At 52.3% G+C, this 26,992-nt stretch overlaps 1 protein-coding gene and 1 long non-coding RNA gene across 15 annotated transcripts; one reads left to right on the top strand and one right to left on the bottom strand.

The window, feature by feature from the left end:
* Window positions 1–1,613: 1,613 nt before the first annotated feature.
* Window positions 1,614–26,607, bottom strand: EML2 (EMAP like 2). Of its 14 annotated transcripts, none has more exons than XR_015146193.1 (23): window positions 26,272–26,458; window positions 23,425–23,643; window positions 23,209–23,332; window positions 22,920–23,024; window positions 20,793–20,821; window positions 20,444–20,576; window positions 16,284–16,433; window positions 15,473–15,542; window positions 15,247–15,357; window positions 13,901–13,996; window positions 12,863–12,997; window positions 11,989–12,088; window positions 11,066–11,220; window positions 10,618–10,743; window positions 8,092–8,223; window positions 6,442–6,548; window positions 5,654–5,721; window positions 5,296–5,384; window positions 4,964–5,061; window positions 4,344–4,431; window positions 3,808–3,903; window positions 2,330–2,460; window positions 1,614–2,028 (listed from the first exon to the last, which is right to left on the bottom strand). XR_015146193.1 is itself a non-coding variant. In XM_086353173.1 (22 exons), exons 1-22 carry the CDS (start codon window positions 26,441–26,443, stop codon window positions 1,903–1,905), a joined length of 2,550 nt encoding a protein of 849 aa, XP_086209299.1. In that variant the 5' UTR covers window positions 26,444–26,607; the 3' UTR covers window positions 1,614–1,902. The 14 variants fall into 14 exon arrangements, 6 of the variants coding, with proteins under 6 accessions (XP_086209299.1, XP_086209298.1, XP_086209297.1 ...); XR_015146191.1 differs by having other exon boundaries at window positions 22,920–23,027; XR_015146192.1 differs by lacking the exon at window positions 4,964–5,061 and having other exon boundaries at window positions 22,920–23,027.
* On the top strand, window positions 20,464–20,897 carry LOC147354064 (uncharacterized). Its single transcript, XR_015146197.1, has 2 exons — window positions 20,464–20,597; window positions 20,829–20,897. It is a non-coding gene; the product is annotated as an uncharacterized LOC147354064 (long non-coding RNA).
* Window positions 26,608–26,992: the final 385 nt, after the last annotated feature.

Here is a 26,992-nt window from a genome sequence, read left to right on the forward strand (position 1 = left end):
GTGTCTGTGTTCTCAAGTGTAAAAATAATCAGCTAACATTTCTAGAAGGCTTTTTATGTGTCAGGCCCTGTCCTAAGCTTTCTGTGGGTATTTAAGTCATTTTCACAGCACCCCTACGGGGCAGGTGCTAATATTAACTTCTATTTTATACACCAGGAGACTGAGGCCTTGAGAGGTTAAGAACCCGGCTCCAGGGGAGAAGCCAGATCCCAAAAGAGTTCATACTCTATGATTTAAAGCAAAAGTGGGCAAACTATTAGTACCACTGTGGACCAAATCTTATCTACTGCCCATGTATGGCCCATGAGCTAAGATGGTTTCACACTTCTAAATACAATGAGACTAAAACAATAGTATCTCATGACACAGCAAAAATGTTGCCAAACTCAAGTTTCGGTATCCATAAATAGCTTTATTTGAACACTGCCAAGCTCATTCATTCACGCGTCGTCTGTGGTCACTTTCACACAGACAAGGTCAGAGTTACTTGGGACAGAGACTGAGTGGCTTCTAAAGTCTAAAATATTTACTAACTGGCTCTTTCTGGGAAGTTTGCTGACCTCTGATTTAAAGTTCAAAAATGGGTAAAACTGTTCTACGGTGTGAGAAGTAGGGTAGCGATTATTGAGGGGAGAGGGGAGCAATGACCAGGAAGGGACTCAAGGGGGCTTTCTGGGGGCTGGGGATGTTCTATGTCATCACCTGGGAGATGGCTGCACGGATGGGATCCGTTTATTTTTGTACATTTATGTTGAGTGTACTTTTCTGAATGTAATGTATCAACACACCAATAAAAGGTTAAAGTTCAAAATTTGCTCAAGATTACAGATAAAAAATTGAGAAATCCCCAATGGGACAAACCCAATCACCACAGTCCAGCTAGACCCCTCCTGGACTACTCAGATCCATGACCTGGCAATTGCTTCTTATTGTTTCTGCTGGATGAAATTAGGTTTCTGTCTCTTGTAATGCAGAACGCTCACACCTCATCCACCAGATCTCTATAGTGTCATCAGTCCACTTCTCTAAAAACTTTCCTTGCCTTATTTCAACCCTATGGTTCAAGTGAGGCTTCCATGTTTTTAATGATTCCATCTTCTGGCCACAATCATTGGTCCAGGACTGGTCAGCACCTAAGTGGAACTAACCAATCACAGTAGACCAACCAACAGTCCAAGTTGATTGATTTGCAGATGGCCCAATCATAGCCCTTCTCTGGGATTTCTGGGCTTGGGGTTCAAGCTGTTGGGTGCCATCCTTCTGTTGCGTGGAGACTGCTGTTCCCAGAGAAAAATGCTGACTTGCAGAAGATCAGAGAAGGTATGGAATACCTCGATTGCCCTCAAACCCTTGTTTCGTGGGCCCTGAAAGCCAGAGGGGACAACTGCCTTTCCTTGTTTGGGTATGTTGGCCAACTGAGTACTCCTTTGGCCTAAGTTAGAGCTAGCTTGGTTTCTGTCAAGCTTAAAGACCAATTAAAAAAAAAAAAAGACCAATTAAGACCCAATAATGGTCTCTCATCACAAACACTGTAATACATGCACACATACACATATACTTATAGACACACTCAATCTATGGATACTCCCATACACAGACCCTGACACTCCACCTCAGTGCACATGTTTTTATTTCTGGATGATATAAAATAATAAACTTAAAAAACACTCTGAACCAAACACTCTAATGGCTCCCCCAAATCAATGTGACCCCTCTTCCCACCCCGATAAATAGAGACTTCTGTCAGTCCACCCACCCACCCCCATAACCCCCTTTGCTATAGACATACTCTGGGTATATATTACTCTACTCGGCAATAGACATCTCCCGAAAATAGAATTGCACCCTCACCACCTGACTCTACCTGGGCCCCATGTTCCTGGGAACCCCACCCTCCTCAGTTCAGACCACCCGCCACTGCAGCACACTGGTGTCCTTGCCCCCCGTGGTCAGGGCCATACTGTCATCCCACAAGAAGGCCACATTTGTCACATGGCTGCTGTGTCCACCATATTTGTGGCTGAGGGCCTGTGATAGGGAAAGAAGGAAAGAAAAGGAGGTCACCTGTCTTGTTCACTGCTGTATTCCCTGTGCCCAGGCATATAGTAGGTACTCAATGAATATTTCTTGAGTTAACAGGATAAAAGAACCAAAGATTTCATAATGCAGGTGCTCAGAGCTTTAGCACGACAGACTCAGAAATTTATCAAGTTTCAAGTTAAGAAAGGCCCTTGGGATCAAGTCACTGCCGTCTTTGTATAGATGGGAAACTGAGATCCGCAAAGGGTTGCTTGGTACCTCCACCCTGCCAGCCCCCACAGGGACTCACTCGAGGCTGACAGCAGGGGTAGCTGAACAGGTGGACTTTGCCAAAGTCATCAGCTGAAGCCAGCAACTTCCCATCATGGGAGCGGGCCACAGCATTGATGTCAGTACCATCCGCTCCCTCGGACCAGATCCCTGTGGACAAGATTGGGGGTGGGTGGTGATGGTAAGATGTCAGTTGGGGCCAGGAAACCCCAAGGCAAGCAGGCCCCAGCTGCAGCCTCCCTGCCTTCCTCTCATCTAGCCTGTCTCTAGCCAGGGATGAGAGTTGGAATAATCTTTTGGAAATATGTATCTGACCCTATCTTCCATCATTCAAAACCTTCTCATGGGGAATTCCCTGGTGATCCAGTGGTTAGGACTCCATGCTGTCACTGCCAAGGGCCTGAGTTCAAGCCCTGGTTGGGGAACAAAGATTCCATAAGCCACACAACGTGGCCAAAACAAAACAAAAACCCTTCTGTGGTCCAGGCTTCTCACCATGACCCCTGTGCTCTGCCAGGCCCCTTACACTGCTCCCCTCACCAGTGCTTCCCTTGAACTCTGAAATGATTTAGCCATCCTGCCTTCTTGCATTTCTCCAAATAGCAAGCTTTGTCACCTCTGCGCTTTTCCACATGGCTATTGGAGACGGCAATGGCAACCCACTCCAGTACTCTTGCATGGAAAATCCCATGGACAGAGGAGCCTGGTAGGCTGCAGTCCATGGGGTCTCGAAGAGTCGGACACGACTGAGCAACTTCACTTTCACTTTTCACTTTCATGCACTGGAGAAGGAAATGTCAACCCACTCCAGTATTCTTGCCTGGAGAATCCCAGGGACGGTGGAGCCTGGTGCGCTGCCGTCTGTGGGGTCGCACAGAGTCGGACACGACTGAAGCGACTTAGTAGTAATAGTATTATTCCCTTTGCCTAGAGACTGCTTTCCTTCTTCACCACACTGGAATGTAACTCCTCATCCTGCAGGGCCCAGTTTGGATGTCTCTTCCTCCAGGAAGTCCTCCCTGACTCCCTCCTAGACTGGGGCCAGATGTCCTCTCTGGAGTTCCTTGCCTCCACCTGATCTATTCTGGGTTGTCTGGGGACAGGTTTGTCTTGTCCACTGGATTGTGAGACCCACGATGGCAAGGCCAGGGCTGTTGTGGTCACCACTGGGTCTCGGCACTGCCCAGCTGTGCAGACAGGTGCTCAGGGAGTATGTGTTGAGTACATTAATGCCTGAATGAACTCATGACTGGGACACAGGCCGTGCAAATCTCTCTGGGCCAGGCGCCACCCCTCATTTGTTCTCATTTCGTTACAGCTCCAAGGGACCTGAGCAGTCATCTCACCCTCCTCTTTCCTCTGACACAAACATGGCTGCTCACATGGGTAAAGGAATGAGTTTCCCAGCCTGGTAATAAGAGGCCGCAAAAACCACCAGTCAGGGATATTTCTCAGAACTCCTGTCCTCAGCAAGACTCTGTCCATTCCACAACTTACCAAACACCCCAAACCCTAAGACACAAGTAGCTGTGGCCCATTCCACATTCCTCACAGTTTCGGCAGTAGTGATCTGCTTACAGGTAGATGAATCCCCTGGGGCAGAAAATGGAGGAGAGATGTTCAGAGCATAAAGAACTAGTGACAACACACCCATTTCACAGACAGTGGACACTGAGGTCCGAGACAGGAGGTTAAGGTCCCAGGGCTTATTCTAAGTCTTCAGACTGGCTGAGGGGACTAGATCCTGGATGGTGATGCTCTACCCCAAGGCCAGAGCAAGGGTATCTGCATAGAAACCTGTACCTAACCCATCCAACCAGGGAGGGGAGGAATTGGTTAAAAGCTGGGTCCACCAAGGAGGAAACCAGAAGTCAGGAGACCAGCCCAACAGATCAGCCCCTGAATACACCAGCCAGAGGTGAGGGACTTGAATGCCCTGGCTTTTCTGCCAGAACCTGGGGAAGGCTATGCAAATCACACATGCGCTGTAGAGAGGCTGAGGGAGGCGTGCCTTTGGGTTTCAGCGAACTCACAGTACAGAATCTCGTAGTCCCCAGAGTTGGTGACAAAGCAGCTGCTGTCCTGGGCCCAATCCAGGTGGGTGATAAAACTGGAATGGCCCTGCGGGGGAGGGAAGAGGTGGGGTTAGAGCTGGAGAGGGCAGGATCCGCCCAGGATGGGGGGAAGGCTAAATACAGAGGTAGGGTGAAAACACAAGGGGTCTAGAGGAAGGATACACAAGCCTTTGGAGTGTGGGGCCAGACTACCACGGGCAGGGGCAGACCGTGATGGGCAGGGCTAGACAAAGAGGGCTTCGAACACAGGAGAGTTTAGAACAAGTGGGCCGAGCTAGACACAGAGGGGGCGGGCTTTGAATGCAAGGGGCTGGGCTATAACACAGAGGGTGTGTTTAGAATGTGAGGGGCGGGGCTACACGAAGGGGCGGGCTTAGAATGTGAGGGGCGGGGCTACACAAAGGGCGGGCTTAAAACACAGGAGAGGGTAAATGTGTGTGTGCCCGGCTAAGACTCCTAGACGTAATCAGGGCAGTCAGTTGAGTGTTGAAGCTGTGCTCCCTTGAGGTAGAAAACTGGTTAATCCTGCACCCCCCGAACGGTGTGGCGGCGCGGGCTGGGGGCCACGGCCCACTCACCGAGCACTTGCCCAGGCGGCTGACCTTGCGGCCGCCTTGGTCCACCGTGTACACGTACACCAAGTTGTCGTGGGAGCCCACGGCCAGGTACGCCCCGTCTGGGGGAGGGGGAGGGGGCTATGAGGAAGCACCCAGGTTCTACCCCTCCTCTCTCAGATTCAGCCCCCCCCACTATCCCAGACAACTCAGTAGTCCCAAGCTCCATCCCTACCACAGTCCTGGCCCCACCCCTAGGCCAGCGCCACACAGGCTCCAACCCTTCCTCCTGCCTGTAAATCAGCTTTTCTGTTCCCAGGCCCTGCCTCTCCAGCGTCCCCAGTCGCGTTCCTTACCCGGAGAGAAGCTGACCACTGAGATCTGTTCATTCCCATCGGTATGGATGGCCACCAGGTCATGGGTCTCCGTGTCCAGCAGCAGCCATCTTTAAGGAGAAGGCGTGGTGGGGGGAGGAGGGGTGAGCTGATCTGGTAGAGAGGGGTGGCAATCTGGGGCTTTGAGGGAGGGACCGCATTAAGATGTGGGAGAAAGCGGACTCTCAAAGAAGAATGATGGGAGATCAAGTCCTGGCAACCACTTGGGACCTAATTATCGTTCTCTGTAGGCTTTGGGGCAGTAGGGAAGGAGGGGGGAATCAAGGGATAGTTCCTGGGGGGAGCACAGAAGCCCACCCCAAATGCCCGTCAGTGTTACCTGCCAGTCACTGTGCCGATGGCCAGGACAGAGCCACTGGGGTGGAAGCCGGCAGAGCGGGCAGGATCCTGAGGAGGGAGAGAAGAACCGGGGCTGGAAGCTGGGGTCCCCATCCATCTGGCCCACCTTCCCGGCCTCGGAGCCTGCCTAAGGGCTCTCACTTCCCTCTGCTGCCCTCTGGTAACCCCCTGCCGCAGACACTCAGAAAACACTCTCCTGCCCTTTAACATGTTGGCTCGAACAGAAAACATTCCTCCTCACTGTGGACTCTGGATCCTTTATCACTCCTGTTCTAAATTCCCACACTTTTATTCACCCAAGATGATCTCCTTAGGGACTTTTCTAGACATGAGATTGCTGGGATCAAGACTGTCCACGTTTCTAAGACTTTTGATACATCATGTCAATCTGCTTGCTATAAAATTTATCAGCATATCACCAGGTGTGTCTGAGTGCCTGTTTCCCCGCATCTTTATCTAATCTCCAGCAAAAAAATATTTAATTGGGGTGTGGGTATGGGGGGGATTTGGTTGATTTACAGGCAACAGAAGAATCAGACCTGGGTTCAAACAGTGGCTCTGATACTTCCTAGTGATGTGACATCAAATAGGTTTCTCCACCTTGGCCTTGGTTGTCTCAAATGGAGAACATAAGCACACACACTTCCCAGGACTGTTATAGGCAAGGTGTAAAGCCCTGAGAATGGTAAGCAAGATGGCCCACAGGAAGCACTCAATAAAGGTCAGCTATGATCGTAATTACACTTGTTGATGGGCAAGTGATTTTACCTTTCTGGGCCTGTTTCCAAGTGAGGATCCATCATTCCTACTGCCTTGTGGAGGTTGGGGGCGGAAGCAGTTAAAAAGATGATGTTATCTGCCAGCCTGGATGGGAGCTAGGTTTGGGGGAGATTGGATACATGGATACGTATGGCTGAGTCCCTTCACTGTTCACCTGAATCTACCACAACATTGTTAACTGGCTATACCCCAATACAAAGTTAAACATTTTAAGTTAGGAAAAAAAAAAGATGATGTGGGTAAAGTGCTAAGGCAGTTTCAAGAATGGTAGGGAGACTGCCTGAATCAGAGTAACCTAAGGGAGCTTGTTACAATCTGCAGAATCTGGGACCAAACTCAGACTTCTTGAATCAGACTTCCTGTGCTTGGAGCTCACGATTCGATTCTGTGTTTCTGACATCGCAGGTGGTTCTGATGCCCTGGCTAGAGAACTGCTGTGCTGAACATGGAACCTGGCATATAGTAGGCGTTCAGTTAGCAGCCAAGGTGAGGATTATTACATATGGCCCCAGTAATTTCTAGGACACACCATCCCTGACTCCTAGAAGTTGAAAGGCCATCAGGTGTTCCAGGATCACAGGTAACCCTGGATGCCTAGAACAAAACCTCAAAAGGTGGTGTGAAGACTATGACAACTGACTTTCTACTCTCCCATACTGCACAGGCAGGGGAGCTTAGAAACTACATTGCCCAGAAGCCCATGCGGCTAGGGTCAGCTGTGATATGTGTCCAACAATCAGTTACACTACTGTGGGCTCTGGAAGACACAAAGTAGAGGCCCCACTCTGCCACTTCCGCTGATCAGTTAGGTTGTGAAAACATTTGCTGTGCAGGTGAGCAGTCACTAGCCTTGAAAGGCAAGGGCACAGAGGATCTGATTTGGTCAGTGCAAATATAGCCAGAATTGAGTCACTCTAGATCTAGCAAGACAGTGCAACAGAACTTTCTACAATGATGGAGATGTTCTGTATCTGCACTTGCCAATTTGGTAGCAACTAGTCACATGTTTTGGCTCAGCAGGTAAAGAATCTGCCTGCAATGCAGGAGACACAGGAGATGCAGGTTCGATCCCTAGGTCAAGAAGATACCCTGGAGAAGGAAATGGCAACCCACTCCAGTATTCTTGGCTGAAGAATTCCATGGACAGGGGAGTTGGACACGACTGAGCAACTGAGCCTGTACACACGCATGCAGTCACATATTTGGAATGTAGTTAGTGCAAAGGAGAAACTGAACCTTTCACTCTTAAATTTAAAGTTGATTTAAGTTTGAATAGCCACATGTACTAGACAGTGTAGCTCTAGAGCCAACACTTGAGTGACCACAGCATCCTGATTTCTGGATCACAGTTATGAGGACAGCATTTTCTTGAACCCAGTGGTTCCTGACTCCCCACCTTCCTGACTATGGAAGAGGCAGCAGCTCCTCAGGCACGTCAGGTCTGGGGTGTTGTTCTAGGCTTCCTTCCAGTCAAGAATTCACTCCCCCCAGCCCTCCCAAGCGAGTTTGTAAGCACCCAATTCCCTGCATTAAATCTCCTTCTGCTGAAAGACACTGGGTGTGGTTCCTGATTGATCCCTGACACATTGAGACAGGTGGTCCTGTTAGAACGGTATATCAAGTCCCCCAGCCCCTTACCTCAATGGTCCTACTCCACAGGGGCTGGTGGGACTCCACACTCCACAGGTGCACCAGCTTATCCTGCCCGCATGTCACGAACTGTGCCCGGCTAGGGTGCGTGGCCAGGCCCCACAGCTCTTCCATGTGGCCCTGGCAGGAAGGACAGATTACAGCATGGAGACCACCGATCCAGATCTTTCCTCCGAATCCCCCACCTCTGATGCCAGAAAGAAGTGCTGGACTAGCCTCAGCAACACACTCTCCCCACAGGTGACCCAGGGACGACGCTTTGCCCAGGGTATCTGAAGGAGGCAATGATTGGGCAGATCCCTGCCCCAGTGGGGGGGGCTCCAGGCAAATGTGCCCCCTCCCCTCAGACCTCTGCTTTCCAGTTTGCACAATGAGAAGCAAGAGACGTGGTGCGTAGGAGCTAGATCTTAGGAGTCAGACGGTGCCCAGAAGGCTGCGAGAAACCATGGAGGGTACTCAGCCTGGTAAGTCTGACCACATCTCACTTATTGACTATGGCAGTCACCTGCGCAGGTGACTTCTCCTTGAAGGCTTGGTTTCATCTTCTGTAAAATGGGTCCAATCACTGTATGTGTCTCGTGGCATTCTGCTTACTCAAATTGTGGATGGAAAGTGCAAATACATGGAATATGTATGAGGCTGGCACAAAGTGCTCATCAAATGAAAGTGGCTGACTATTATTAGTAATAATAACATATCCTATTAATATATTATTAAAATAATTAACTATGATAATCAACAGAACTATAATTATTGATAGCAGCATAATGATTAATGCTAAATAATACAATTCTAGTAATACACTAATCATATATAACTTGGGAATTCCCTGGTGGTCCAGTGGTTAGGACTCTGCTTTCACTGCTCAAGGGCACAGGTTCAATCCCTGGTTGGGGAATTAAGATCCCACAAGTGGCCCAGTGTGGCCAAAAGAATAAAAAAATTAAAAATATGTATAATTAATATTGTAGAACAGTGATGCTATTATTAGGGGTCTACCCCACTCCAGTACTCTTGCCTGGAAAATCCCATGGACGGAGGAGCCTGGTGGGCTGCAGTCCATGGGGTTGCTAAGAGTCGGACACGACTGAACGACTTCACTTTCACTTTTCACTTTCATGCATTGGAGAAGGAAATGGCAACCCACTCCAGTGTTCTTGCCTGGAGAATCCCAGGGACAGGGGAGCCTGGTGGGCTGCCGTCTATGGGGTCGCACAGAGTTGGACACGACTGAAGTGACTTAGCAGCAGCAAGGTCCATTCTGGCCTTGGGACACCTAAGAAATCCCTCTAGCCCTTGTTTTTCTTCATCTTCTTCACACACATGTGTGTGTGTTCAGTCACTCAGTCACGTCCAGCTCTTTTTGACCCCATGGACTCTAGACTGCCAGGCTCCTCTGTCCATGGGATTTCCGAGGCAAGAATACTGGAGTGGGTTGTCATTTCCTTCTCCAGAGGATCTATCTTCCTGAACCAGGAATTGAACCCATGTCTCCTGTGATGCAGGCAGATTCTTTACTACTGGGCCACTGGGAAAGCCCCTAAGAGCCAGAAGGGGGAATCTAAACTCAGTTGCATGGATCTCAGCCACCTTGTAAGCGGGAAAATGCATGTTGGGAATGAAGGAAGGGGAAAACCACTGAATAAGGAACAATTTTTGTTTTTCTCTTTTTGGCCATGCCATGCAGCATGGGGGATCTTAGTTCCCAGACCAGGGATCGAACCTGTCCATGCCCTCTACAATGGAAGGTCAGAGTCTTAACCACTGGACCACTAGGGCAGTCCCAGCAAGGAGCAGTTTTGGCCAAGATTCTTTGAGCACTTACTCTGTGCCAGGCATCATTCAAAATGCTATATATGAATGGACTCACGGAATCCTTATAAAACCCTGTGAGATCAGTTGTGTTACTCTCTCATTGCATAAAGGCACAGAGAAGTTACTCATTGGCCTCATATCACACAGCGAGTGAGCGACAGGGTTCTTTCACTCCCAGGCAGTCACTCCCCAGAATTCATATGCTAAGCCATCCTTCTAGACCACCACTTGGTAGGTGGGCTCTTTAAACTGGATGTGGGGTAGGGTTGTGGCCTACCAGGAGGGAGGTGTGGGCGTCTGAGCAGACTCCAGAGGACATTCCTAGAGCCCTGGAGCCCGAGACATGCAAGGTGTGTGGCAGGTGGGACAACCTGCCAGGGTACTTATAGAAACAGTACACCGCCCTGACCAGCAGGGGGCAGCATAGCTGGAGCAAGGTCCTGGGAAGCCCCTGCCGTGCAACCAGTTAACCCACTGCTGGGCCATGGGGTGTTCTGGGGCAGGAATTCTAGGGCAGGGGTGGGGTTATAGGTCACAAGCAGGTAAAAGGAAGGTAAGAGGTGTTAACTAGGCCAGAGGATAAGGAATGGGGCAGAGAGATGAGGAGAAATGGGAGTAGTAAGAGAGAAGTGAATGGTGCAGAGGAGAGAAGAGAGGCATATAGGGACGGAGCGGGGCAGGTGCAGAAGAGATGCTCACCTGGACCAGCAGCGAGAAGCCGGTGTGGACAGAGCCCTGCAGGATGGAGTTGCGGGTGGTCCCCACGTACAGCGTGTCTCCCCGGCCCTCTGCCACGGTGCGCACGGGGCCGAAGTCCTCAGGGACCTGGGTGTGGGGGGAGGGGTGGGCAGATGAGTTTAGGACACATGTAGAGGTGGGGGGTGAGATGGCTGGATAGCACCAACGATTCAATGGACATGAACTTGGGTAACTCCAGGAGATAGTGATGGACAGAGAGGCCTGGCATGCTGCAGTCCATGGGGTCACAAAGAGTCGGACGCAACTTAGGGACTGAACAGCAACAACAGACGTGAGGGCAGGGTGGAGATGGGGGAGACAGGCTGGGAGAACAGGGTCTAGTGTTAGGAGCCCTGGGGGGGTGATGGGAGATCTCCTCACCCTTGTATGAGCCTCTCCCCCTCCTCACCTCCACCTCCTGCAGCTTGCTGTAGTCAGAACCCCAGAGGACAACCCGCCGATCACGGCCCCCTCCGGACACCAGCGTCCCGTCCCGCAGGGCGCAGAGCCCAAACACGCCGCCATCGTGGGCACCCAGCACTGCCTGTGTGATTCGGTTCCCTCCTGCAGGGTGGCCAGGGGCAGGGGTCAGCATGCAGAAGCTGCCCCACACTGACCCCAGAAAACACCTCAAACTCTCACTCCCACATCCAGCCATTCACTCACCTCTTCTTCTACCTACCTTCCCATCTACCCAACCACCCTACCATCCGTCTAATAAGCCATCTGGAAAGATAGTGTATTCATTTACTCATTCTTCTATTCACTGAGTAGGACATCCCCTACATTCATTCACTGCCTTATTCATTCATTCCTTTGGAACAAACCATCTTTCCATCCATCTAACCTGGGTTAACCCATTCATTTACAGTTCAAACTTGATCACTACCATGGAGTTTGCAGAGGACCAGGGAAGGGAATACGTGAAGATTTCATGCAGGTGGGGATAGAGCTGAACCTTGATGGAGGCATTAGACTTGGTCAAGTAAGGATTTAAACCTGTTGTATCATACCCAGGGCTTCCCAGGTGGTGCTAGAACCTTGCCTGCCAGTGCAGGAGACGTAGGATAAGTGGATTGGATCCCTGGGTCGGGAAGATTCCTTGGAGGAGGGCATGGCAACCCACTCTAGTATTCTTGCCTGGAGAATCCCATGGACAGAGGAGCCTGGCAGGCTACAGCCTATTGGGTCGCACAGAGTTGGACACGACTGAAGCGACTTAGCACACACGCACGCACATCATACATTCCAGCAGGGTCTGAGGAAGGAAGGCACAGCCAAAGGGAGTCAGGGAGGACTGGGTTGGGGACCAAACGGTGGGGTAACACTGACCTTTGCCCCAGACATAGAGGTTCCCCCCAGAGTCTCCAGTGACCACATCGCCACCCTCCAAAAAGGTCACACACAGCACGTACTTCGGTTTCTCGTATTTCTAAGGTGGGGGAGAAGGGGATGGTGTCAGAGGGTCACTGAAGCCGGGTGGCCTCCCCGAGCTCACCCACCAGCCAGGACCACGGTCCAGGGGATGTCCTCCCTGCTTCTAGGTGCGGCCCTGTGAGGAGCATCCTTGTCTCCAGTGCACACCCGCGGAGTGTCACATCACCTAGAGTTTCTGACCCCACTGTCTCCCTTCTCCACCCCAGATTCCCTTCCTCCCTCCTCTCTCTCATCTTGACTTCTGTCCCAGTCTCTGTCCTCAGTTTCCCCTGCTGTCTTCCCCTCTCTGCCCCACCCCTCTCCCTCTCCGTCCCTCCCCCCCAACCCCTGTCTGCCCCTAGGTCCCTTTCCCTGCCCTGCCCCACCTTCTTCTCAATATCTCCATTTCACCTCCATCTGAGCCTGGTATTCTCAGGGCCTCCTCTGTTGGGGTGGAAGACCCAACTCTCACCAAAGGCGGGCCTCTGGTTCCTGCTGTTTTTCTCTCTCTCCCGGTCACCAGGCTCCGACCTCTCTATTTATCCAGAGTATCAACAACCACAGCAACCCATTTACCCAGCATCCACTATCTGCTAGGAGCTGCTGTACTCGTCACCCCATTGAATCCTCACAACTTGAAAGAGTTGAGGAGGACCATCCCCTGGTATGAATAAGGGAACTGAGGCCCCAGCAGGCAATATCTCAGCATCCCTACACATTCCAGCCTCTTCTGGGGTGTCCCTGCCAGCCTCCCTCAGGGCCAGCCAGTCCCGGGACCCCTGGCACTCACCTCAAAGAGGCCCTGCCGCTTGCTCAGGCTGCCCCCCTCCAGGTTCCAAAAGTAAATGTGGGATTTCCCACAGGTGATGAGCACGGTGGGATCCGTGGGGTGGAAGGTAGCCACCAGCACGGCCTCATTGGAGCACTTTAAGGGGTGGAGGAGATTCAGAATGAGGACCTCAAAGCCACCAGGACCACCACATCCATCTCAGGAAGGACTGCCCTGAATACAGCCATGTGGGTTGTGTACTGCACAACTGACTTGCCTGTATCTCTCCTATACAGGCAAGCTAAAGCACAGGAAGCAGGGCCAGTCAGTGAAGCTTTATTGCCTTCTTCACCAATCTAATGGCAGACACGTGGAGAGCCTTTACTTTGCACCAAGCTCCGTGCCAAGCCCTTTACATCCATCAACTCATTTAACCCCACAGCACCCTGTGAGGTAAAGCTCATTAGTACCTCCCATTACAGATGACAAAGTGAAGCTCAGAGAGGGGAAGTCACTTGCCTAAGGACACACAGCCAGACTCCGTCTGGAATCAAGTCACTGGGAGCCCAGCCTCTCAACTACTTCTCCTTCCCCAAACCATGGGCCCTCCATTCCAGGTCTCTTGCCCCCAGCCCAGAATGAGCATGTGACCTTGGGCAAGTAGCTCTCCCCTCTGCCCTCTGCCTCAGGTTCCTCATCTGTAAAACAGGCCACCAGCCAGAGATGCAAGTCAAGGTCTATCTTAGACATCGCAGGGCAACTGAAACAGCAGCCACCTTGTACTGATCCTCCTGTTTGGCCTGGTCTGCCCACCCCATATCCCAACATCAAAGCCAAATTTTCCCTACAGGGGAGATGCTACCATAACTCCCATTTTACAGATGAGGGAACTGAAGCACCGAGAAGGCAAGCCACTTGCCTGAAGTCACACTGCTAGCAAATGGAAAAGCCAGGACTTGGAGGTGAGTCTGACTCTGGACTCATGAACACTGAGATCTGGCCACCAGAGAGGGACCCCAAGGAATGAGGATTGAAAAAAAAAAAGGGGGGTTACTTCACCTTGACATCCACCACCTTGGTCTCCTTGGCCCAGTCCCACACGGAGAGCACGTGATCGTTGGATTCATCTACCGCACACAGGAGGTTGCCCCCATTCTAGGAAGAGGAGAGAGGATGGGGAAGGGGCAGACAGCTCTGGGTCTACCCTCCCTCCCTGCCCCCAACACCAATACCTTGCCCACTGGCGCATTAGCCACTCAGGCCTGTTTAAAGATTTTCAAAGGCCCTGGCCCAAGGCATATGGAACACATTAAAATACACTCTCCATCCAGGGCCACACACATTTTAAAGGCTGTTTATAGTTTTCCTTTTGAAATGACTAGTCCCTAAGAAATTCACCTAATTTCCCCTCAGCTATAATTTCTCTGCAACCAGCACGCCCTCAGGAATTCTTACTAAGAACATCTAACCTGCCTCTTTATCTGTAATGACTTGTATGACTATGAAGTTAAACAACTATAAAGTTGGGACAATGTTGCTGTTTTATATCTTTAGTTAGGCATAGGTTAGTTTTGATTTTGCAGAGTTTTTCTTTCTCCCAGACACTGGCAAAAAAATTGCTTTATTTCTCCAAAGGTCTCAGAAAACCTGTAGGTAGGTGGGAGGACCAGTTGTTTTTTATTTCCTGATTCGCTGCAGCCACTGCTTTGGTGAAATGCGATAAAAATGTAAAATATGATTTTAGGAAAAAACCACCAATCACGCACTTGGATGCTGTGGGAATGTCAAATTGCTCTACAAATCCCTAAAGCCTTACTCTTTGATTTCTGTGCTTACCGCCCCCATACATATCTGCCGACACCCATGTTCCGGATGGTACTAGGAGCAGGGCTGCACTAGACACAGGGCTTTAAATGCCTACAGATAAGGATCCTTCCAGAATGAAAGGTGGTGTGAAAAACAATGCAAAAAGCATTACCTGATCTACAAAGGATCATTGAGAAGTCTGTCTGGGGGCAGACATGTTGTTTTACTGTTGTTAGTTGCTAAGCTGCGTCTGACTCTTGCGACCCCATAGACTGTAGCCTACAGGCCCCTCGGCCCATGGGCTTTTGCAGGCAAGAATAGTGGGGCAGGTTGACCATCTCCCCCTCCAGGGGACCTTCCTGACTCAGGGATCAAACCCACGTCTACCCACATAGGCCAGCGAATTCTTTACAGTTGAGCCACCAGAGCAGGCCGGTGAGGCTGCAACTGTGGGCACCCAGCCTGGAAGGTCAGAAGGGCCGGGAGTTTGGCCGGGGGCGTGTCCAGCACCTGTGATGTCACGATGAAGGCGTGGCCTCCAACTCAAAGGGGAACAAGGGGCAGGAGAGGGCCCAGGGCCAGGCTTGCACAGGACTTACAGATTTGGAAAAGCCCACACAGCACACAGCTCTGTCAAACACCCCCAGGCCTAGCACGTGTAAGGTGGAGAGGGAAACTGAGTCCCAGATGCGCACGTGGGGCGGCAGCGGCTGCAGGAAGGAGAGAGGCCAGTTACCTGGGGGGCCTGACTCCCTCACCCCCACCCCCACCCCGCACCCACAACTCCATCCCAGCCTCCAGGTCCTGCCCCCTCCACTCTGTTACCTTCCCCTCCTTAGTGGTGCCCGCCACCTGTCCAGTGGCGATGGTGACCATATCAGGGTGGACAGCCAGGCTGAGGAGAGAAGCGCAGGTGGAGGGGACTCAGGGAGTGAGGCGGGGGGGAGGGATGACAGCAGCCCAGAACCCCTCCAGCAGCAGCCGCAGTTATGATGCCTGATTATTCATTCCACGGGTTGGCTCAATGAGTTATTTTTAATCCAACGGTCCCCAGTGTTTTTGGCCCCAGAGACCAGTTTCGTGGAAGAAAACGATTCTTCAGATGGGGAAGAGGGAGATGGTTTGGGGATAATTTAAGTGCGCTACAGGTGTTGTGCACTTTATTTCTATTATTATTACATCAGATCCATCTCAGATCATCAGGGATTAGATCCTGGAGGTTGGGGACCCCTGAGTTAGTCAATGAACATTGATTTAATTCTTCAGTAACAATTAGGGAACACTCTCTGGGTACCCTGGTTCAGAAGCAAGACTCAGACCTCTGGTCTCTAACTCAGGGGCCCACAGGGCTCAAGCCTGAACCACAAATGGCCAAGAGAACACACCCATCGAAAGGGTGGCTGCCACCACGGGATTCCAACACACTGTGTCTGGTGTGCTTGCTTGAAGTTTTCAAAAGAAGTGAAAAATCCAGGTATCGGAGTGAATTCACCGACATCTGAAGTACTGATAGTTAATCCACGATGTTTTTCCCCCTGAATTCTGCCTGAATTCAGGCCAAGTGAAGACCTGGCCCCCCGCCTCCCCCTTGATGCCCTGTGCGGGAGATATTTGGCATCCTCCGCCCTGGCCTCACCACTTGATGTCATCGTTGTGTCCCAGGTAATGCCGCTGCCTCTGCTCCTCCACACTGTACAGAACGGCCACGGAGGCCACGAAGTACACTATCTCCCCCGTGGGCAGCAGGTAAAGGTTGGCTCTGCAGTCTCGGCCACGGTAACCATAGCTAGAGATGCCCCGCAGCCGGTTAAGGAGTGTCTTCTGCATTGTAGCTGTTGGTTGACTCCCAGATGAAGGTCATGGGAGATAGGTTTTCCTGTTTCCACTCTTACTGTGTAGGAGGTTGAATAACAGCCCCCGCAAATATGTCTACTGTAGGACTTCCTTGGAAGTCCAGTGGTTAAGACTCTGACCTTCCGATGCAGGGGACGCAGGTTCAATCCCCGGTGAGGGAACTAACGTCCCACATGCCGCCCAGCCAAATAATGAAGGAAAAAAAAAGTGTCCACCAAAATATTACCACCTGGAAACTGAGAATGTGACCTTACTTGGAGAAGGAGTCTTTGCAGATGTAATTAAGGATCTCGAGATGAGATCATCCTGGATTATCTGGCTGGGCCGTCTAATTCCAGTAACAAATGTCCTTGTAAGAGCCAGAGAACAAAGAGACACTGACACTGGGTGGGATAAGGCAGTGTAAGGCTGGAGTGATGGAAGAACCGAAAGGCTTGTTAGCAGCCACCAAAAGCTAGCAGCCAGGGAAGAAGTCCCCCAGAACCTCCAGAGGGACCATGGCCCTGCTGACACCTTGACTGGGGATTTCTGGTCTCCAGAATTGTGAGATTTTTCTGTTGTTTTAAGCCACTAAGTTTGTGGGCATTTGTTAAGAGCAGCCACAGGAAAGTAATCTGTCTACTCTTCTTCCCCAGAGGGATCCTGTTAAAACCTATTATCACTAAGTCACTTTACATGTGTCCCCTGCTCAGGCTCTCTACTCAGCTCCTTAGAGAGGCCTTCTCAGCCTCTCCCAAATAGTTCTGAGATATTTAAAACTGCAAACCGGAATTCCCTGACGGGTTAGTGGTTAGGAGTCAGCACTTTTGCTTCCGGGGCCCAGGTTCAATCCCTGTTTGGGGAACTAAGATCCTACAAGTCTCGTAGCATGACCAAAAAGACGCTGCAAACTCAAGACTTCTTGGCAAGCTAGTGGTTAAGACTTCCCCTTCCAATGCAGGGGGTTCAGGTTTGATCCCTGGTCAGGGAGCTAAGATCCCACATGCCTGAGGTCCAAATAACCAAAATATAAAACAAAAGCAATATGGTAACAAATTCAATAAAGACTTAAAAAAAAAAAATGGTCCACTTCAAAAAAAAAAAAACACTTAAAAAATAAAGAAAACCTATGCACCTCAATGCCCCATCCGCCTTCCCTATTCACTTTCCTGCAGTACGTTCACCAGCATCCCACATGCTCCACTTGTGTTCTTGTTTCTGCCACATCCCACGGCGATTCCCCAACCAGGGATGTAACTTGCGCCCCTTGCATTAGAAGCACAGAGTCTTAACCAGTGGACCACCAGGGAAGTCCATCTGTTTGAATTATTCTGTCTCCCCAACTAGAGTGCCTGCTCCAGGAGGGCATGACCTCTGTCTTTTCTGTTTACTGATGTACCCCCTGTGCCCAGATGAGGTCCTGGTACACAGTGGACATATGAGTTCAATATTTGTTGAAGGAGTGTGACCCCTCTTCTGTTCAGAACTTTCTGTAGCTCCCCAGTTCCCCTAAGAGAAAGTCCAAGCTCCTCTTGCTGGCCTCGTTTGCCCTCCCCTAGTCTCAGCTTCTGCCCTCTGACACTGGATTTCCCCAAAACACCACAATCATGACCATCACCCGGGTCTTGGCACTAACTGTTCCCTTTGCCTACTACACACTACCTGCCACCTTTCTCAGCTGTCACATCCTCAGAGCAGGCCTCAGTCTCACTTCATCTGCTGGACTCATCCTACTCATCTGATCAATGTGGTAACTGCACCCAGTCCTTGATGAGACTGTCAACTGCACGGCAGCCAAAACTGGGCTGTTTTGTTCTCTTCTGTAACTCCTCCTCCAGGAAGCCTTCCCTGATGCCCAGGCTGGGTCGGCTGCCCTCTCTGGGTTCCCCCATCTAAGTTGTCCGCTCTAAGTTGTCATTTTCATGGATTCTGTCCCCACACTGGATTATAAGCCCAGGAATGCAGGTTGTACTAATTTGGGGACTGCTGGACTCCAGTCCTTAGTCCCAGAATGTTTGCGAAACATCTGAATGGATGTCAATATGCCTATCCCGACCCCATAGAAACTGCTTCACCCTGCAGCCATTTTAGGGCTGGGGAATGAGGCCCACACGGACTTTTGTTGTCTCAGCTGCTTTTCTCCTGATGCTCACTTATCAAGCCAAGCCTGGCATGACAGCATGGTATTCTTCAATTCCTGTGAATATTTCCAGCTGCCTTAAAGAGGTTCCAGGCTCCAACTATTCCTGCCTCTTCCAGAGAAAACAGCAAGGCCAAGAGAGGACAGGGAGTGGATCCCCAGGATGCTAACCCCAAACCTCAGTTTGTGTTTTGGAAAAAGCTTAGGGCTCAGAGTCAGAGTTCTGGCCTCAGTTCTGCTCTGACTCCCTAGGACAGGGCTGGGACCCCTCTCGTGGCCTCAGTTTTCTCATCTGGAAAGTAAGGGTAATCATTCCCAATCTGCAGGCCTTAGAGGGCTCTTGTAGAACACTGGCTGTAAAAATATATTCTGAACCCTACAAAAGAGAAGGATCATATTATTCGATGTATTTATATTGAAAGAACTGAACAGTGCCTGCTGCTGCTGCTAAGTCACTTCAGTGGTGTTCGACTGTGCGACCCCATAGATGGCAGCCCGCTAGGCTCCCCCGTCCCTGGCATTCTCCAGGCAAGAACATTGGAGTGGGTTGCCATTTCCTTCTCCAATGCGTGAAAGTGAAGTCGCGCAGTCGTGTCCAACTCTTCTCGACCCCATGGACTGCAGCCTACCAGGCTTCTCCATCCATGGGATTTTCCAGGCAAGAGTACTAGAGTGGGGTGCCATTGCCTTCTCCGAACAGTGCCTGGCATACAATAAGCGCTCAATAGGGACTTCCCTGGCAGTCAAGTGGTTAAGACTCCACATGTCCAATGCAGGGAATGTGTGTTCAATCCCTGGTCAGGGAACGAAGATCCCACGTGCCATGTGGCATGGTCAGTACGTGCTCAACAGTGATTAGTCATTATTTTGATCAATCTCTGTTTATCTGGCACATATTATAAGCACATTGTTTCACAGTCTTATGAATCCGAGATCATGACACCCACTTTTCAGAGGAGGCTAATCAGGCACAGAATGGCAAGGTGATTCATCCAGGGTCACAAAGCCAGCCAGAGGCTGGGCTGGCATTTCACCCTATTTCTGCCAGGCTCCAAAGACAGAGTTCTTAACCAATGCCAACTTCTTTCATTTCTCACATTCACCAAACTCACTCTGGCCACAGAGCCCTTGGACCTGCCGTGCCTTCTGTTCTTCCTATGAAAGTGAAGTGAAACTGTTACTCACTTAGTTGTGTCTGACTCTGTGACCCCATGGACTACAGCCCACACGGCTCCTCTGTCCATGGAATTCTCCAGGCAAGAATACTTGAGTGGGTAACCATTCCTGGGGATCTTCCTGACCCAGGGATCAAACTCAGGTCTCCTGCGCTGCAGGCAGATTCTTTACCATCTGAGCCACCAGAGATGGCTGGCCCCTAAATGTTCAATTCTCAGCTCAAATGCCCCCTCCTCAGAGAAACCCAGTTACTCCTCTTACTTGAGCTTAGGTTACTGTATGACCAGCATTTATTACTTAGCTGAAATTATCTTATTTGTTGACTCACTGGCCTCAGTCTCCCCCACTTTAGAAGGGAGTTCAGGGAACCTAGCCTGTGTGTAGAAGAGAATCTGATAGATGGAGGGCACTCAGCAAATGTTTGCTGCTCTAATGAATCATAAAAGTCACGTGAGCTAATCTGCCTCCCTCTGCTCCCTGCAGACTCCAAGCTCTTCCTGATCCCTTAAGTCACAGATGCCTGAGAAGTCCCACTTTCGGTACAAAGACCCTCCCTCTAGCTGCAGTCCCACGGAAGGGCTTCCCTTCCGGATTGGGGAGGTGGGGGGTGGGGGGAGCGGGAGGAAGGGATTAAAGTAAAAGGATACACCCAGTCCAACTTGAATCGGTGCGAAGGCAGCTCAGAGCGTGTGTCCAGGCTGTAGGTGGGGACCAGCTCCTCCGGGATCAGCATGGGTACAGGGCGGCCCCTCAGGAACATTTTCACCGAGCCCTCCTCTGCTAGGATGCATATCCCCAGAGGTCAGGTGCTGACACCAGTCCGCAACCCCGTAACCTCTCCCCTTCTGACTTCACTTTTTATTTTTTTTTCACTTTTTAAATGTTTTTTAAGTAAAAAAGGGAAGGGGTGTGGGGTGGGGATGAGGTCAAAGAGGTTTCCTGACCTCCAGCACTGGCCTCTCACCCCAGCGAGGCCCTCCCATTCTCCCTACTTACCCATGCTGAAGATAACTTCTTTGGTTTTGCTGTCAGGAAAGGATAAAGAAGGAGGGGAAAAAAAGAAAGAAAAGAAAGCCCTAATTAGCAGGCAAGTCAGAAACTGGAAGAAACCACTTCCCCCACCCCACGGCTCTCCCGAGGTCTTTGGTAAGTAATGGGGCGGGGGGGGGGGGGGGGGCGGGGGGGGTTGGGGGCGAGTAAGGAGCTGAGCGCTGCCTCTCTGCAGGCCGTGTGCTTTGCTCGGTTGATCTTGCAGAGCCTAAGACACAGGCCCAGAGAGGCAGTGATCGCCGAAGATCACACAGCACGAAGTGGCAGGGACGCGATCCTGGAAGCGGGGAGTCACAAGGTACCCCTCCCTCCTAAGTCAGCACAGTTCTCCCAACGCTCTCCACCCCCAGTCCCACAGCGCCCCAAACTTCTAACTGAAAGGGAAGAGGTGAGGGTTTAAGGGAAGGGGCGTGTCTCTACACTCCTTTTTGCTGACGGAAAGAGGTGATGCCCGCGGGTCTGGGTCCCCGGAGAAAGGGGAGACCTGGGTCCTGCTAGTGCAATAAGGAGGGGGGTATGTGCAAGAGGGTCTCACCCAGGTCCAAAGCTACTCATGGCGGCGGCTGGCGGCGCTTCGGGGCCGGGGGTGGAGCCGGGCCCAGCTCCGCCGCTTCCGGCCCTGGGAGGCGCCCGCGCCGCCGCGCCCTGCCCCGCCCTCCACGGAAGACCCCGCAGCCGGAGGTTCGTGTTCCGGGGCTGTGAGGTCCTGACACCAGGCTCTTTTGTCGGGGGAGGGAGAGTGTTTTTTGAGAACACAGACTAGAGGACATGTCTGCCTGAGTTCCAACCCAAGCTCTGCCAGTTCCCAGTGTTGTGAACAATTTGCCAAACCTCTGCCTCGGTGTCTTCACTTTTCACTTGGGGATAATAAACCTCTCAGGCGATTGTGAAGCTTCAGTTGGTTAATTCATGTAAAGTGCCTTGTGTAGTACCTGGCACATAGCTCTGTGTACGTGTTTGCTATTATTTCAGTGGGGTGAAATGTGTGGGTTTTTGACTCCGGTCCAGCCTTAGTCCACCCCACCCCCCAGCCTTGACCTCGCCCGCCGCATGGGACTCCACACGCAGGTTTTTTCACCGCCCAGACATTCAGTCTGGCCCGGCCTCTGGGAACTTGACCTCGCCCAACATTCTGATAGTCTCACCTCTCCTTCTGAACCTATCCCTGAATCGACAGCTCCCCATGGAAACTCCTATCGTCTTCAGGTCTGGTCAAGCAAGCAGACCAAGATAACATTCACCCTCAGTCCCTGCAGACCTACTGGGGTCTGTCCACGTCCACCTATGACCACAGTTCAATTCAGTCGCACAGTCGTTTCCGACTCTTTGCGACCCGTGGGCTGCAGCACGCCAGGCTTCCCTGTCCATCACAATTCCCGGAGCTTGCTCAAATTTATGTTCATTGAGTCAGTGATGCCATCTAACCATCTCATCTGTCGTCCCCTTCTCCTCCTATGACCACACCTAACCTTCAAATTCAAACCGCGCCCATTTCCACCTGGCAGCGCCCAGGCTCCCCTCCTCCCAGTTTCTTGCACCGGACACTACTGCACATGATCTCAGCCCGTTGCCCTCACCCCAGGTTCTGATTCTGCCCAGTTTACCCTCTGGCCAAGCCCTCAAATTCCTTTCACGCCGGTTCCTCTGACTACCCCATTTCCTGCAGAAACTCCTCTTAGAGCCCTGACCTGGCTGCCTCCCCGAGACTAAATGCGGACTCTGCCTTTACCTTAGTAGCCACGCCCACAATCCTGGATCCTTCCTAACTTCTACTCGGGCTCTTCCGAGAGACTTTGACCATCCACGCCTCCTACGCGCTAGTCCAGCCTCTAAAGCTTTGACCACGCCCCTCAATGTTGGCTCCGCCTTCTCGTGCCTTTCACTATTACCACTCTGTCTCAAGATTGGTCCCTCCGATCCTCCTGCACCGTTTCCGCTTTCTGAACTAGATGATCATGCTTTAGGTTACTACCTCGTGGCCTGGGGCATCACCCTAATCTCCCCATCGTTTTCCAAGCCTAACTGAGGTTTTGGTCCCACCCTTTGCGGTACGACCCCGCTTTGGACACTTACCCTTCCTTTTTGGCGCTGCAGTTGCTGCTAGAGGATGTGGTGCGGCTGCGGGGATCCTCGCGGCGCACCGAGGCGAGGCGCTCTGGTGACAAGTAGCGCCGGGCACTGCTAATAGAGAGCACACAGTTAGGGTCAGAACCTGCGAAGCCAGCAGGCGAGTGCCGGAGGCGGGCGAGAACTTTACAGGACCTTCCCCTGCTGATGTTCAGACACCCGAGTCCATCCCCTTTCATATAAACAGCCTCCGAGGTCTTGGAAGAGGCTGGGGATCCCGACTTCCGCGCCTCACCTGCGCCCAGAGGTCGCCTCCTTTTTGGGGGAGGATGGAGACGTGGCATAGCCGCCCACGCGCCGCGGAGGTCCCGAGCCATTGAGGGGCGTCCTGGTGGGAAGACCTTTCAGGAGCTGACACACTAGATAGATGGAGTTGGAGGACAGAAGAGGATGAGTTTGAAGTACAGGCCCCAGCCCCTACCACCTCACCCCTCTAGTCTAGTGAAGATACCGGAGGCAGTGGTGCCTAGGCGAGGAGGAGCCCGGCCCTTGGGGGTGCCCCGCGCGCGCAGCGCTGCGCCTTGCTCTTCGCATGCCCGCAGGCGACGCAGCGCGTCAGCCAGCGCTGCCTTTAAGACCGCCAGCTCATCTTCTTGCAGCTGAAGCCGCTGCTCCAGCGCCGACACGCGGTCGTCCACCTCCATCCCGCTCGTGCCCGACAAATTGTCATCTGGAAGGCAAGAGATCGCTGGCTGCGAGGGCCACCCAGGAGCTCCAACGCCCAAGGGGAAGTGTCCCTCCCACCTGCCCGGGGCTAAGTCCCGGGCCAGCCACGCCCCTTCATCTCCCGCGACCTGGGGCTGGAACGCCTGGATGTGGGCCAAGAAGAGGGGAAGGAAATCCCCACGGCTCTCAACCCTTGCCCGCACACTCCTCTCTGCCTCAGCGCCCTGGAGGCGTGACCTTAGGGAAGTCCCTTCCTCGCTAACCTTCTAAGAAAGAGTCTACAAATCAAGAGCCTCTCGACTCTGGTTTTAAGATTCTATGACTAAGATGCTAAATACCTATAAGTGATATCAACATCTTAAGGATGACATCAACTTTTTCCGAACGACACCAACATTCTAGAATTGATCCCCAATATCCTCTGACGAATACCGAGATTTTCTATCGCGGGTACTAACATTCCCTGTCTGTTTCTAAGACTTTCCAAGCCAAAAAGGTCTGTGCCTGGTCCCTCTCCGCTTTCTCTCGTCACCGAGGGGTTCGACCCCAGAGCCTGCTGCGAGGACAGACTTTCTGCGGCCCCTGGCGGCAAGTTTGGGAGTTGCAGGCAGCTCCTCGAAGACCCGAGATTCGCGCAAGGGATCTGACACCCAAACTAACTTCCCCGACCCAAGCGTCTCTCCTCTGATCCTCTTTTAAAATGTAGCTTCTTTACTCCCATGCCCCTGACTCGGCTCTCCCTCTCCTCTCTAGATGCAGCCAAATAATTCCTCCTGCATCTCCCGCGGTCCTCATTTTCCCAAAGTGGGAGGGGCAGAGTACCAAAGTGGCCCCCCCTCCCCCTTTAGTCCCAGACCACTCATACCCAGACTCATTGCTGGCAAGAACCAAGGAGGCCCTGGCTCCCAGTTCGGTGGAAGTCAAGGTGGTAGCCTTAACAGGAACGGGGCTTGGAAGTAGCACCTGCTATCCCCCTTCCATAGGATGCCCCGCCCGTCCGCTGGGCTCCGCAGTGCAGCCATCGGTCCCTCCCCTCCCTCCCCCACCTCTTGCGGCCCAATCGCTTGCCTGGCCTCGCCTGCCCTGCCCCCCACCCAGCGCCACTCTGGTCGGGTGCCTGGACCTGCATTGGAAGGTGGGGGTTAGGTCTGAGGGAGAGAGCTGTCAGGACTCGGAACTCATAAGAAAGGGAATCTCAGGGGCCTGTTGGCATTGCGTTTTGCAAAAGAGGAAACTAAAAACGGAGGATGGGGGAGAGTACAGAGATCACCGAAGGTCAAACAGCCAATAGAGGAGGTGTAGGAGGGCCTGATCACCTCCTTGTGCCAAGACCCCTCTTACTTACCATTAATAATACTACCCCCAAAAATGAGATTTGTCATAGAGAGCTTACACGTGCAAAACACTTAGCATCTCACCTGGCTCTGGTATGTGCTCAATAAATCCAGAATATAATTAAATGTTATTATGGTACCCACACTGGAGGAGGGCATGGCAACCCACTCCAGTATTCTTGCTGGGAAAATCCCATGGACAGAGGAGCCTGGTGGGCTATGGTCCACGGGGTCGCAAAGAGTTGGACATGACTGAAGTGACTGAGTACATGGTACCCAATGTCCCAGCAACTTTAGTAGCTCTAGTATTGTACCCATTTTAGGAGGCAAGGAGATAGATGGGGATTGAAGCCCAGAGAGATGAAGTTACTTGTACACAGACACACAACCTTTCAGCCCCGGAACAGGTATTTGACCCAAGCTTAGGCACCCTGTCAGCCTGCCTCTCAGAGGGGCTGAGAAGGACAAAAATGAGCATTCTGGTCCCTGACACTGGGGTGTATGCCCAGAGGTAAGCCTCCAAAAGGGAGTTCCTTCTCAGGGCCTCAGAGTGAAGTGGAGGAACTGTTACCTTGCCCCTGCAACCCCCATCCAGGGAGCCAGCTTATTCTGAGGCCTTGACCTGCCCACCCACCCCTCACCTACCATGACTCAAGTCCTCTGTCCCCTCCTGCCGGTTCATCCCCCACCTTCAGCTCTTTTGCCAAGAGGCCAGCCCCCATTCCCCACTTCTCCCCTCTGCCTCCAGCTCCCCTCATCTGGGTCTGACACCCACAGTGGCCTTTCTTTTTCATACCCATTTGTCTAGGGAGAAGGGATGAATCCTAATGGGCGGGAGGGGTGGGGCCTGAGGACTTGGGGGGTAGAGTGGAGGCAAAGTCCTCTGGTCATCCTGCCTGGTCCCACACCCAGCCCACAAGCCAACACCCAATTCCACTCTCCCTCAATCGGTCCCTCTGCTGAGGAGAAGGGAGAGGGTCCCGGAGGATTGAGAGGGGATGGAGAGAGCAGAGTTCCACACCTCCAGGCCTTCCCTCCTTCAACCCCAAGCTCCTAAAGGCTCTGCTCTCTTCTCTCGGTTCAGCCACCTGGGGAAAAGGGGGAGGGTCGAAGAAGGTAGGGGACTGGGATCAGAGCTTTGGGGATCAGGCACCTTGCTCTGGGGTCAGGGTCCTGCTAGGGGAGAAAGAAGAATCTTCAGCTAGGGGCGAGGATGGGGACTTGGAAGGAGGTTGGGGTAGAAGGAGATAGGTCCTGCCCTGGGCGGGGCCAGGGTCGGAACTGAGGAGGGGTCTCACCGTTGCAATATTGAAGCAGCGAGGACGTGTCGTAGAGGCCGCAGAAGGCCGGGCCGCGCTCCGCCATCGCCCCGCCACATCCACCGCTGGCCCCCCCGGTCCCAGCTCGGGCCCGGTCTCCCCCCCCAGGCCCTGCCTCCCGTTGCCATAGCAACGCCCTTCGTTCCAGCATCCCCGGCTCGGCCCGCCCGGCATCAGGCGGCCGACGCCGGGCCTGGCACCGGGGTCATCCCCCAGGATGCCCAGAAAGGGGGAGGGGGTCGGGACACCCCCTGCCAGGCCCCCCAACACAATCCTCGGGCCGGGATTGGTTGAGCCGAGATCCCTCTCGGTACTGTCTGGTACCGCCCACAACAGGCGCATATTCTCTCTAGACCCCCTCCTCGCCTGTTCAGGACCAATGAGAGCCTGTCGCGCAGGCCCCCTCCACCAATAGGGATGCAAAAGGATTGGAAGGGGCAGGGCCTTCTCTGCTTTTCAGCCCGAAGCATAGCCCCTGGCTCTTAGAGAAAGGTAGGGTAGAAGAAGACACTCCCACATCCCCCAGATCTTCCTAATCTTTTCCTGGGTTTTCGAGAAGCCTCCTTGCAAGACCAAATCCTGGAGCCTCAAATCCGCCCAGATACCCACAAGCTCCGCCCTGGAACTCTTATTCTAGCTCATTTCTTCGAGCTCTTGTTTATTCTATCTACACCAGCCCTCAAGGCTCTTAGCTCCACCC

The sequence above is a fragment of the Bos grunniens genome, chromosome 18, assembly GCF_055505025.1.
Source record: "Bos grunniens cultivar Pamir isolate PY7600 chromosome 18, Bosgru_T2T1.0, whole genome shotgun sequence".
NCBI classification, from domain to species: domain Eukaryota; kingdom Metazoa; phylum Chordata; class Mammalia; order Artiodactyla; family Bovidae; genus Bos; species Bos grunniens.

Excerpts from the sequence above, each read along its gene's own strand:
- EML2 (XM_086353171.1), bottom strand. The coding sequence starts at position 26,443 with ATGCTGGAACGAAGGGCGTTGCTATGGCAACGGGAGGCAGGGCCTGGG. Across the intron at positions 23,028-23,208 it reads GAGGCGACCTCTGGGCGCAG|CAGTGCCCGGCGCTACTTGT; the intron begins GTGAGGCGCGGA and ends GCTCTCTATTAG. Across the intron at positions 8,224-10,617 it reads GCTTCTCGCTGCTGGTCCAG|GGCCACATGGAAGAGCTGTG; the intron begins GTGAGCATCTCT and ends CCTTCCTGCCAG.